This window comes from Leuciscus leuciscus, assembly GCF_965113295.1.
Source record: "Leuciscus leuciscus genome assembly, chromosome: 17".
Classification (NCBI taxonomy): Eukaryota; Metazoa; Chordata; class Actinopteri; order Cypriniformes; family Leuciscidae; genus Leuciscus; species Leuciscus leuciscus.
This window is the reverse complement of record NC_138741.1, coordinates 26,459,921-26,473,442: the sequence shown is the minus strand read 5'-3', so window position 1 is coordinate 26,473,442 and position 13,522 is coordinate 26,459,921. Positions and strand designations below refer to the sequence as shown.

The 13,522-nt window shown below is 37.5% G+C and overlaps 2 protein-coding genes across 5 annotated transcripts in view; both read left to right on the top strand.

The window, feature by feature from the left end:
• The first annotated feature begins 16 nt into the window (after positions 1 to 16).
• On the top strand, positions 17 to 2,827 carry LOC309478682 (P2Y purinoceptor 4-like). Its single transcript, XM_082142353.1, has one exon. It carries the CDS (start codon positions 630 to 632, stop codon positions 1,761 to 1,763), a length of 1,134 nt encoding a protein of 377 aa, XP_081998479.1. The 5' UTR covers positions 17 to 629; the 3' UTR covers positions 1,764 to 2,827.
• A 372-nt stretch (positions 2,828 to 3,199) lies between these two features.
• mapkbp1 (mitogen-activated protein kinase binding protein 1) overlaps positions 3,200 to 13,522 on the top strand; it is a 52,232-nt gene continuing 41,909 nt past the window's right edge. For all 4 annotated transcript variants that reach the window (XM_082142282.1, XM_082142281.1, XM_082142280.1 and 1 more), the window contains exons 1-2: positions 3,200 to 3,637; positions 7,733 to 7,824. In XM_082142282.1, the coding sequence (XP_081998408.1) occupies positions 3,524 to 3,637; positions 7,733 to 7,824 (206 nt within the window). In that variant the 5' untranslated portion in view covers positions 3,200 to 3,523. The remainder of the gene's footprint in view (positions 3,638 to 7,732; positions 7,825 to 13,522) is intronic.

Sequence of the window (13,522 nt, the reverse complement as noted above, 5' to 3'; positions counted from 1 at the left end):
AAATGTTGTTTTAGTCTTAACAATTAGCATTTGGCCAAGTTCTAAAATATTTAATACAAACGACAAATGAGATGTAAATGAGCATGCTCAAGTTAAAACGCATGCGGCCATGGTTATCAGCAAATATATTAATCTTAAATATTAATCTATATTTTGATCTACTTGGGCTTATGATGCTTTTGGGAAACAGCCCAGGTTGATGCGTCAGTCTGTTGTCCAAAAATATACCTTGAAGACTCTGAAGCGTTTCATTTGACATTTGATACAGACTTTAGAGAATTAGATAGTAATTATCAAGGTAATTGTAGGTTATTATCTACTAATGGTTTTTACCTTGCTCGCAAGTCCCAAGAGCAAATACCGATCTATTTCCAGGAGGAATCATGGTTGATATACAGCAGTCGACAAAGAGGTGTAATCAAACCTCTTTCAGCTTTGTCAAGGTAAGATCCATCCATTCTTTAATGTGCATTTTGTTTAACATGTTGTAAGAGATGAGACTGAAATAGTATTGATTTGAGTTCAGCGTCCAGACCAAAATGGTGCTGGATAGTTAAGAATAAGTTACAATGGATAAGTAACTAATTTTGCCTCTTTCTTTTTAATGGAATATAGACTAAGCATAAGAAATGACGGCAGTAAACAATTGGACAGAGAACTGCACCAACTCCAATGAAATGACCCTTCCTTTGGTTCTACACATAGACTGTCCCTCCAACCGCAAGTATGCCACCAACTTCATACCTTTTGTCTTTTACATGCTTTCAATCCTTGGAACAATTGGAAATCTCTGGAGCCTGTGGACTTGTCTGCGGCCATCCCATCCTTGGAGTATTGGCTCCATTGGTGTACTGAACCTAGCTCTGTGTGACCTTGCCTATTTGGCCTCTATGGGACCCTGGGCTGTCTACATTAGCTCTGACTACCACTGGAAAATTGGCCGTTCGCTCTGCATTGTGGTGAAAATCCTATACTTTGTCGGGTTGACGTCTAGTACCATGTTCATCTGCGCCATAAGCACCGACCGCTTCCTAGCAATCGTCTTCCCTCTGGAGTCCAGAATGATCCGCACCCCTCGGAACAGTGCACTGGTTTCGCTGCTTCTCTGGGCCATCACTGCCCTCTTCGTCTACTTCAGTTATCCTAACATTTTCTATTCGGTCAGGAAGGATGGCATCCATATATGTGGAGCGGTGGTGATTTCGAAGTTCAGGACCACTGAAGCAACCTACAATCTCATGTCCTACTACTCCATTCAGGTTTCTGTACCACTGATCCTCATTATTCCTGCCTATGTGAAGATCATTTCCAGGATGAAACAGTCAAGGCAGCAGTGGGGCCAAGGCAACATGCAAGGCCTGGACAAGACCATCTGGCTGATTGCCGTTTTCATTGCCAACTTCCTGGTGTGTTGGGTGCCAGGACAGCTGCTTTACATCATTGCCTGTATAATTTTCTTCACTTTGGATCACTGCAAAAATGTTTGCTGGGTTGCATGGGTGGTCAACCTGCTCTCTGAAGTCTCTCAAATACTGTACTGTCTCAATGCATGTCTTGATCCTTTAATTTTCCATATGCAGCGGGGACATGGTAAACTTCCTCCTATGGTTGTGTTGGGAAACTGGGCTAGAAAGTTCTTACAGGTAGGTAAGAAACGAGATTTGGGAGGGCCTTCAGATGAACCTACCAGTGTGATCCAACTTCATGGTGGTTCCAAAAACAGAACAGAAATAATGCAGAATAATAAAAACATGAAAAAATAATATTTTAAAGACACCCACACATGTCTAGTTGCACAATTGTGAGGTGATGCATTTAATGTCTTTAATGTAACTTAATATAACATTTTAATATAACTATAAATGTAAGTTTACATACATTTTTTCTTGCTGATGTAGTTGTTTGTTTTAAATAAAAAGTGTATTAAATAAAAGGTCCATTTACCATTTACGACTTTGTGGCAAAGCAAGGAAATAAACAATTTTATATCCGTGTCTGTCTGACTCACAGTTTTAAATGAGTGATTAATCTAAATTGAATCGAAATCGAAATTGTTCTAAAGTTGGACATATGTACTAGTCAGGTTGAGTTCACAGTTGAATGAAAAAAATAAAATAAAACCTACAAGTAAATCCTAAGGTAGGCTACTTCTTAGCATCACTAGATGGCAGACTTGGTGTGGGAAAAAAAATAGGTATAGGCTACACAATAATCCAGTCCAACTTCTACATGTTAACACTAACAAATTACCTTTAAGTTAACATTTGAGATTCAGTTGGTGTTTCTTTTTTTACAACAATGTTTAGGTAATGAAGGGATAAATCTATTTTTAAACAGTTGCTTTTGTCATTCAATTACTGCTATTTTCAGTCTGAATGCCACATCAGGCTGAATTTGTTCTTCGTCATAAATCTCTATTTTCCGGCAATAAATACCCCCTCCTAGTTCGCCATGCAGGGAGGTTTATGACATCTCTTTGTTGTCTTTCCTTCAGAGTACTTGGAAAATGTATATTACGAAGTTTCATGTCCATTGAAGCTACATGGAATCACAAAATGCCATTCGGTCTAGACTGGAGAAATGCTATCATGCAGTGTTTACATTGGAACCATTGCTGTAAAATGCAAATCTGCCCTGTATGGTATTACCAGCAGGTAGTAGGTTACTGGTCAATTTGGTCTTGCACCAGCCTAAACCAGCTACCCATGTTCTAAAACGTGGCTTCCCATCAGGGGAAAATTAAGATAATAATGCCACAATTCTCTGTTTTACTATTGGTCCTATTATTTGCAAACATCAAAATAAACACTTTGCCTTAAGTAAACGAATTGTCTACACCTTAGGGAAACACTGCAGAGTCACACAACCGCCCGGCGCCCGTATAAGCAGTATAATCAGCCTAGTAGTAATGCCATGCGTAACAATGTATAGGCTACTATGGCTAAGGCTATCTTAATATTAATGAGGGCAAGCACACGTTAATTCGTAACCTTCCCGGGGTTTCAAGACTCGTCATCTCATTAATATTCAGAAGTCAAGCATTCCCCCATAGCAGAAGTCGTTAATTGGCCAGTTGCCTAGCGTCCGCCTCCCGTCGTCAGCGTTTCAGCCAATCATAAAACTGACAGAACAAACTCGCGTTCTATAATTAATATTCATGAGCCTGGCCTTTACAGTAGTAGAATTTGTAAATACACGCACTGTACCGGTGAAGGTATCACGGCTGGAGGTGATTCGCGGAGCTTTCAGACCGTCAAACTGCTGACTCTAGACACGAAACATGGTCCATTTTAACAAATGGACGTTAAAGAGGAGCGCGTCTCTCACCGGCAGGACAACCACACTGGATTTATCGCGATGACGGTTCCGGTGGATTGGTTTAGTATTATGAAATAAAAGGCTATGATCAGACCATGGCTTACTTTAAACGCGTATCGTTTAATTGATCATCAGCTGTGACTGTAGAGCGAGGGGCTTCCGCTTGTTTGTTGGAAACGTTGATTCAAGAGCACACCAAATCAAGATGACAGTGGAAAATACAACTATCAAAAGTCGGCTTAAAAATCTGCTCCGGTCGCCTTCCATCAAATTGAGAAGAAGTAAAGCTGGGATCAACAAAGAGAATCTCAGTAATAAGGTAACGTTACAGTGCATTTACTGTATGACACGAAGCATGTGTGGAATCTGTATCTGCAGTTGCCTGTAATGTATCATATCATGTATCGCTGTGATTTTCTGCAGTTTAATGCAAGGCGTCAGTGAATTGACACTAATATGTCAGATTTTTTCCAGGGTTTGTTATGTAAACTTTACAGAGGCATACTGTGGCTCTCTCAGTACAATGCAACAGTAAGAAGGCTGTAAAATGCACTGACCTATATTTGCCAGATGTCACAAATCATTTCAATCCCCTGGTAAACTCATGCTGGGAAAATATAATGCACAATAATATATTATAATAAATTGCACTAAATTAATTTAAAGCATTGGCAATATTGCACAAAATATGCATTAGGATATTAATCATTCCGATTTTAAACAGTCTTTTTCAGTTTTTTAAATAATTATATTATATAATAATTTCAAGCAGTGGTAAAATGCATGTTGTGTAAATATAATGCACAAATATGCACTAGGATAGGATAGCCTATACCAGGGGATATGGATTTAGATACTTCTAGGTTTACCAACTCTAAACACTCGTCTTTGTTTCAAACAAAACACTTGTAGGTATGCATAGTATGTATGCATGCATCTCTTACATAGAAGTTTGGAATGCATAAGATTCTGCATTCTGATTCGTTTAGCATTCATCCTTATTTAGAGCAGTGTTGATATTTGTGGCCTGTAGTTCTGCGAACTGTGAACTGTTCTTTTGCTCTTGTTATTATAACTGTAACTATTTTTTGAATCACAGCAATCATCCCTGACTGTTGCATTCCATTCAGATTGCCTGTTTACTGCTGCAGACCCTTGGGTGACTGACTGTACTTCCCTTTCATACACAGGAGTCCCTGTGACTGTGTGATTGTTGAGACTGTTTTGCAACTGAGATGAATGCCTTAAATAACTCTGAGACCTAAGCTGCATATGATTTGTTGCTCATAAATTACACACTGTTGTTCGCACTACCACATGTTCAGTAACCAAATCCATATCTATATGGAATGTTCCACTAGTCTGTATTTTGGTGTTCATAGTGTTGTCTGAGGTCGTATTATTGCTCAACTTTAGAGTTATGCCCATAACTAACATATTAAACTTCACTGTTTGTGCTACAGAATTGAACGATACCTAAGACTGTGTGGTTTGTGGAGGAGATTTTACCTCCTCTATTACCTACTCTTAAAAAAATCACATAGCCTACTCTTACAGTGGAGGCACCCAAGGCTTATTGTAGGACCAGAATATAATAAGCAATTTTAAACATTGATGTTACTGAATGTTTGCAAAGCACTGCAATATTATAAAGACTAGTTTAATATTGCATTGATCAAAGACATCTTTTTGCAAATAATGGGCCCCAGCTACATCCATTTCAGGCATTAAACATGCAATTCATCATTAAAAAAAGCACAATTGGAGTGGTACTATCTGAGTGTGTGATTATCACTGCTCCAGAGACAATATCTTGTACATCCTATCATTTAAGTGTTATGCAAAAGACTCTGTCAAGGTGCCTTTGTTCTGTATAAAAGAGCAGATGTGTCTCTCTCTCTCTCTCTGCCTAAAGCAGTTGAGGAATCTCTGGTGTCAGAGGAATCTCTGGAGCCAAACAAAGAGATCTGAGCTTTTTGTAAGACCATCAGTTCAGCTCTTATACTGGGTTCTGTTTTCTAAGGTTTACACGCTGCATCGAAATCAAAGCCATTCCTCCAGGTGCTGTGCAGTTCATTGACTCCTGGCTCAAGGTCTTTGCCTTTCTCTGAGGATTCGACATACAGCGATTGCAAAAAAAAAAGTTTCTGGAAAAGTGCGTGATACAGCCGTTGGTCCAGAAATTCCCTTGAGAGATGCTGAATGAGAAATGGCTTAAAAACCGCGTGCATTTGAAAACTAGTTATTTTTGTTCCAGCACGCTAAGGCACTAATATACAGTGGATATATGGAGGTCTGTCAAAACATCTTTGGAAAGATGATAAATCAAAGCAACAACCTCAATTACAGTGCTTTTTATATCGGCATGTTCAGCACAAATTGTGGTTGTACATTGGGACTGCATTCAGCTTACAGTAGGATAATAAATGTACATGCGTAGCATCATCAACTTTGGCTTATAGACTTCTTGTAACCTGCATTTTTGCAATAAATGGAAAGACAACCCATATAGTGGGGAAATGGTCTGAGATGGCAGAATTAGAGGAGACTACTTCATAAACCAGGTGTTGTTCCTCTCATTCTCCATTGACCTGTACTTAAAGTAGCATGGGATTGATGTGAGAGAGTGTTCTCTGCTGGGATGTGACCATGCTTGCTTTGAAGAGGTGGTCTGGCAGAGGTTTTAATGCATAGAATAAAGGTTTCAGATGTTGAACAGACAGGTGCAGATGTGCGGTAAGCGAATTTGTATGTGGTGTATTGTATTGCACTTAAAATGTTGAAAACTAAACACCTTGTGCATGTGTGTGCATACCTTCATTTTTGTTAGAATGACACTATTATGTGTTCATCTTGTACAGTTATGCGATCTTTAATTATAAAAAAAACAACTTTGTGTAATTGCAGGCCGTTTCACCAAATTTTGGCATTTTAAGCATGTTATAGCTCAGTGCGTATGCAGTTGTAATGGACGCTGTAATGGAAATGCTATTGAAACGAAACATGGCCTGTTTATAGATTTGTGAATTTTATATTTGAATTTGTTCATTTGCTTTAATCAGTGTTTTGCCTTGAGTTTATGTAGTTCATATATAAGGGATAGTTCACCCAAAAATGAAAATTCTGTCATTATTTACTCATCACCAAGTTGTTCCAAACCTGTATGAATTTCTTTCTTCTGTTGAACAACACAAAAGAAGATATTGTGAAGAATGTGTTTAGCAGAAGAAAGACATTCACACAGGTTTGGAACAACTTGAGGGTGAGTAAATGATGACATAATTTTTGGGTGAACTGTCCCTTTAACAAAGTCTCATGGAAAATTTCTAGCTCATAATATTTTTTTTAAGATGACAACACCACTTTGGGGCAATAGTTAGTAGACTCATTCTGCCCGCATTTAAAGTCTCTAAGGTTCTTTAAACAAAGTATTGCATAATAAACACTTTTAATAAGTGGTCTTTATTCAAGTAAATTTGTTGCTGTAATTTTCCAACTCATCTTTTACTAGCTAAATAGATATGATGTCTATAGTATAATCACATCATTTGTTTGCAGTCATTCATTGACTCTGTGTGTTGTTGTAATCTAATTATGGAAAAGTTATGTAATTTAACTGACATTTTGCTTAAACCAGAATTGAGTTTGTCTTGCAATTTTTGGTGTCATCATATATTTGTGATTTGTCCTTTGTTTAGATGTTCAATTTAGTTACATTTTTATATAGCCTAGGCTATAGTTCATCATTCAAATAATGATATAAAATAATGAATGATATAATTTTATTCAACACAATCTAATGGCGATTTGTAACTATTTTATGTTTTGGCGAATTGATGGCTAATTTGTTTGAATTTGTACTTTGTCATTTATGTGTTTAGTGGTGGGGTTAGGGGAACTTCATGCTTAATTTTTTTTTTGATAATAATACATTTTCGTACGTTGTTTAGACAATTTTCTGTTAGTGTATTTTAGCCTGATTTCCGTGTGGAATCATCATGTACTTGTATTTTTTTATTTGATAATGTGAATTTTGTTTTTTATGTTCTCTTTTTTCTTCTCTTTTGTGTGTGTATTAATATAAGATGCTTTGTTTTTAGGGTGACTTTTTAATATTCTGTCAAGGGTCTGATGAAAATAGCCTTTTTGTTTAATTCTGGCACATTACATCTATGTTTATTAATGTGCACTGCCCCTGTAAACAAATAAAGTAAAGTAAAGTACAACTCGCATGATAAGAATTCATATGAAATTGCCACCTCGTAAAATAGTTATGTTTTCCCGTGAGATTGGGTTATTATTAGTGCGTTATTATTTCACATTGTGTGAAATTTAAAGACTCTTTGTAACTTTAAGGATCTTGTAATGCACTTCATAACTTTTGTTATTTCTCATTTTCCATATAATTCCACAGGTGACGTTGGAGAAAGTTCTGGGAATCACTTCCGCTGGGAGTCGTGCTTTGGCATGTGATCCACACTCAGGACTGGTTGCCTACCCTGCCGGGTGAGTAACTCAGGTTTATACGATGTTTTGCAGTTTTATGTGACGCACACTTAAAGAACAAGACTATGTGAATGTTGTCAATGGAATGATGATCTATGACTGTGAGTCAGATCTCACCTTGGAGGTAGTCACACAAAGTTGGTTCGATTTGTAGCACATTGCTAAAGACAGAGTCGTGTGAATATCTTCGTTCAAGAAGACCGATTTTCCTATTGGCGAACAAGAGACTACAGAGAGGAAAAGGAGAGAGATAACAGTCTGATAGCAAATGAGTGTTCTCAGAGGGAAGTTAGGTGTGGTACAAACAGGAAGTTCTGGATCTGAAAGAGGATTTTGAGTGTGTGCTTCAGACAGGGCCTATAACCTACTGAGGGCTAGTCTAGCATTTTACAGAAACAATTCAGCTCTCAAAACATCCTGTAGGTGCTCGGTTCTCTCTCCAAACCATGAATGCAGCTTGATTTTAGGATATTTTTGCCATCCAAATGGATTGAATTAGAGCAGTGGCCAAAAATAATTTCTTTGGCATTTATTTATTTATCTTGTGCACCTGGCCTTGTGATTTACATTCTTCCACATTCTTACAAGTGTTCCACTCAAATTTTTTGTACCATAGCAATACAACAGTATTGTTTAAAAATACCTTGGAGCGTCATGTTAATGCCAAGGTTAACGTCATATCATTACGCCTGCTGGACTCATGGTACGGCAGCAAAGTTTCTTGATTATTACGCAGGAATGAGAGTATAGTTCCTAGCCATATCAGCCTAGAAAATCGCAACTTTTCATTTTCCGTCGGTCTTAGTACACGATGTATCTACAGAAGAGTCAAGTTTTAAATAGGAAAAATATAGAAACTCTTTGGTCATTTTTTTGAGAGAGATGCTAATGGTCCTGTCCGATTCAATGATCTATGCTAAGCTATGCTAAAAGTGGTACCGCCAGACCCGGAGTTCGTCTGAAGGGATTCGAAAACGGTAAGACTCAACTGTTTAACTCTGGGGGAGTTGTAAAATGAGCCTATTTCCCAAAAAAGTGGAGTATCAGTGTTATTAAAAGCTCATGAAGCAGCAAAAGAGATACTGTTTCCCAGCTGGCTTTCTGTGTGCGCACTCCGAGTCGGAGCCAAACGCGGATAAGCAAATGGGCTTCGGATACGCGCCTAAACGTGTACATAGAAAAATGTCAAAATGCCTTTTTGGAGAGTATTCATGTAAACACGATGGGTTATGTCTTAAGTAAACGTACACAGTTGAGAAAGAAACACGTGTGTAACAGTATATTGGATCCATGCATAGCTTTTAAAGTGACAGCAGCCTAATATTCCTGCTGCAGTCTGTCATTAATGTTAATCAAACAACAAATGACAATGGAAAATCATTTACTGATCTTGACTGAATAACTTAGCTAATCAATATTTGATGTGTACAGTAAGACTATGCAGTGTTATTTCACATTTGATTATTCATTTTTTGTTGTTTTAGGCTATTACTTATCATGTGATTACCACTGTTCCTGATTACCTACATCTTCCTGAAAAATTTAAAGGAGCAGTCTGTAAGAATGACAGCTAGTGGTCATTTAAAATACCGGAAATCGTTGTGTGTCCCCTAGCCCCCTCCTCCTCAGACTCGAAGCTCATGTGGGTCGCCAGTTTAAGGACACACAACAAGATTGAGCGCAATTTGTTGCCGAGTAGACTTACACACTATAAGTTGACAAGTTGATTTATCCGCGTTTTAATATACTCTCGTTATAGAGATTTTTAGATGATACCGAGGCTTTTTAGGTTGTGTGGAATCTGCAATCTCTGACCCAGTTTGTTTGCTGGCTGCAATACACTGATTCCTGCTAACTGGCATCCCGGGGAGTCGAAATACTATTAGGTGAACTGGCAGTGGACGAGATCACACAGACCAAAACAAAAACTGACTGACAACACGGAACGTGTAAAATAACTGGCTGTAGAAGTGTTTTTCAGAGAAACGAGTTTGTGAACTTAGCATGTTTCCTAAATATCTGCAAACATATTATGGTAATTTTATGCTTTAGTAGTGAAAAAGTTACATACAGCACCTTTAAAACACGGTTTATTTAATTTGTACTTTTGATCTATTGTATTTATTTGTCAGTTTTGTTTGCAATTAGTTTCTTTGTTCTTATTGTATTGCTGACTGTTTACTTGTCTTATGTATTTATTTTGAGGACCTGTTTCTTACTAAAATGAACCTAGCATTAGTTTTTGCTAAAGTATCGATAATTGTGAAATTTCACTGACATAAAAAATTACCCATAAGTCTTGAAATAAGACTTTGATCGTATCGCCCACCTAGAATCGTGATTATGATTTTTGCCATAATCGAGAAGCCCTAGTTCCAAAGCGTTACTCTGCCAAGCTTTAGTCAGTGGCACTCCAGCAATGCTGCCTATGTATAGTATATAAAGAAGAAAAACCTTCCTCTTCCATCACATGGTGCTTGTAATCTGATTAACTCGTTAAGCTCTAGTGCTCTGAACTAAATTCCTAACTCTCAGTTGAACTTGTCACTCTTCTAATGGGGAGGAAAAGTTGGGAATTTAAGTAATCAATATACTTTATATGTGCATTGTTCAAAAGTTTGGGGTCAGTAAGATTTTATATTATGAAAGAATGTAAAATCAAAAGTGAAAAAAAAGTGATTTTTATTCTCAAGCTTTTTATTCATCAAAGACTCCTGGAAAACATGCATCACGGTTTCCACAAAAATTAGCTGTACAACTGTTTTCAACATTGATGATAATAATACGATTTTTTTTTTCAGAGCACCAAACCAGCATATTAGAATAATAAAATAAAATAAAATTCTTACAAATCCCAAACTTTTGACCAGTAGTATATATTTATAATACCAAGCAATGTTTATGAATATGTGTGGCAATAGTGATTGATTCACTTAGTAGCTCACCACAATCATTTGTTTTCTTCATAGATCATTGTGAAATGATGTTTAAATCACTTCATAGATTGTCTTAGTCTGCCCAGGAACAGGAACATGTATTAGGAAAGGTAATACTGTTCATTTTGATTTCATATTTTGCCTCTCGAGCTTTGTTTGGTGGCCAACCCTAGAATTTTCCATCTCCTTATTGTAAAACAAGGCTGCCAGGGATAGAAGTGCAATCCATTCAGTATGATTGTGTTGATTGCTCTGCTGATGAAACATAAAAAAATGCATGTTTAAAAAAAAACATGGCTTATGAAAAATTAGACGTGACCTGGCTAGAACCTTAAGACAGTGTGTGACATATTGAACAAACTGTACTATCTGAAATCCGTTGACTGCAGTATAGGAAACTAGGAGCGCTCTTCTTATTTTTAAGGCTCACACAGCTCCCATAGCAAACTCCACCCTATGCTAGCTCAGCAGTTTGATTTGAGCCAAGCGAGCATTTGGTGCAGATGTCTTGGCTTGCTATAGGTTGGAAAATTAGCGCAGGCTTATGCAGCTGTCACAGATAAACAGACCCCACATGTATATTAGATACCAAGCTGGTTCTCTAAGAGGGACATGAAATGTTTTTTTTTTATTGTATGAAGACTGTGCCGTTGCTTTAAACAAATGTGATGTTATCCGAGGTTGAGTTTTATGGTGCTGTAGTTCAATCGAGTGCGTGTGCACATAAGTAGCTCCTGTAAATAAAAGTCTGCATTGTTGTAGTTACAGTCCTTCACAAATTGTCAGCAGCAGATATTCCTCAGGGCTGTGTTGTTCCGATTTAACCATGACCTCGAATGTCATCTGCCTATAAGGTGGTCAAAGTGCATTTAATAAAGCATCTGAGATTAAATCAAATATTGGATTATTAATATTAGAGTGACTCTGGTGAAATTTGAATGTATTTTCAGGTCTGGAAGAGCAGTTAACTCCATCTGGACTCTACCATATTAATTAAAGATGAAGGTTTCTTCAGGGAGCTGTCCTGTTTTCATGAATCTTACCTAAATGAGCACATTTGTCCAAGGACTAGTTTGTTAAGAATATTTTGGTTCCATCTGAATGATCTCGGGATATTCACACTGCTGGTAATATGCAGATTTTTATTTTTATTTTTAACTAATGTTGGAAACTTACTGGCCAGTATGATAAGATTTGGGTCACTTGTGCAGAACCATATTTGGTGCCAATAAGTTTGGTTATTTATTAATGCCATGATTGCCATCAGGAGTGAATTTAATTAAATTTTTTTTTTTTTTATATAATATTATGAATATTTGTTTCACTCTTGTTGGGAATAGACCACTCGTCAGTGATTTGTTTTGCTATGAATGTTGGGTTTCCATGTTTTATGGGGACTTTCTAATGATAGACAATGTTTTATTCATACTGTACAAACTGTATATTCTATCCCCTAACCTCACCCCTAAACCTGTCCATCACAGAAAACTTTCTGCATTTTTACATTTTCAACAACAAAAAAATCACTATGATTTATAAGCCGTTTTCCTCATGGGGACTAAACAATTTCCCCACAAGGACAAGGATTTTGGATATTGCCAGCTTTGTGGGGACATTTTGTCCCCATAATGTAGGGTTTACCTGGACTACACACACATGTCTGGTTCGCTTTCTTTGTGGGGACTCTCCATAGACATAATGGTTTTTATACTGCACAAACTGTATATTCTGTCCCGTTACACTAACCCGACCCCTAAACCTACCCATCACACAAAACTTTCTGCATTTTTGCATTCTCACAAAAACCTATTATGATTTAAATATAAGCTTGTTTCCTCATGGGGACCTCAATTTAGGTCCCCACAGTGACACGTCCCCATGAGTCGTGTGCATTCGGGTTGAAGTCCCCATCGGGATAGAAAAACAAAAACAAACAAACACACACACACACACACATACGCACACGCACACGCACACACACGTACACAAACACACACACACGCATTTAGACAATCTTTCCATGAGCCTATTTAAACACTGTCATGATTCTTACAATGTTTTTACTCTTTGTCTTGAAGTGAAATGCTGTAAAACTCCATATTAGGAATTGTTGAAAAGTAATGTCAGTGTTATTCTGAGGGGTGAGTAGTGTATGTGTGCTTCAGGATGGACTCTTCCACAAAACCAGGAAAAACAGGAAAAACCAGAAGCAGACAATGCAAGCTAGCTAACACGTCTTTGTCATTTCTCAAAATTTTTCTTGGAGATCCAGAGGAAGTTATGCTTGCACCTGTTGTGTTTTACCACAAGTTGAAGTCTCTCAGTATAGGTTTAAATACTGTGTAATCACAGGCACAACCAAAAAAACAAACAAATGAGATTAGAATCATGTTTATATGGAACACACGTACTGAAGTAAACTGATCAATTTATTGCAAATCTTACAAGGTCATTTATAATAATAGTGCAGTTTATCCATTTCTGCAGGCAAGAACTTCAGCGAACTGTATTTGAGTGTTTGAATGATGAATGAGTTCTGGTGTAATGCGGCGGTCACTGTAGAATAGATATGAGCATAATGAATAAACGGCCTTCTGTGTTAATCATAGATGCATGAAAATGTGTGTCAGTCTCTCGCCCTTGTGCTCTGCGGTAAAGTGGGTCAGTAGAGCTGAACGGACCAATGCGATGAGGGGAAACGAAAGAAAAGAGGATGACGGATGCAAGGAAGGAAGGAAGGGGTGACATGGGCTGAAAAAATA

What these genes read in the sequence shown, in the direction of transcription:
- LOC309478682 (XM_082142353.1), top strand. Translation starts at nt 630, where the DNA reads ATGACGGCAGTAAACAATTGGACAGAGAACTGCACCAACTCCAATGAA.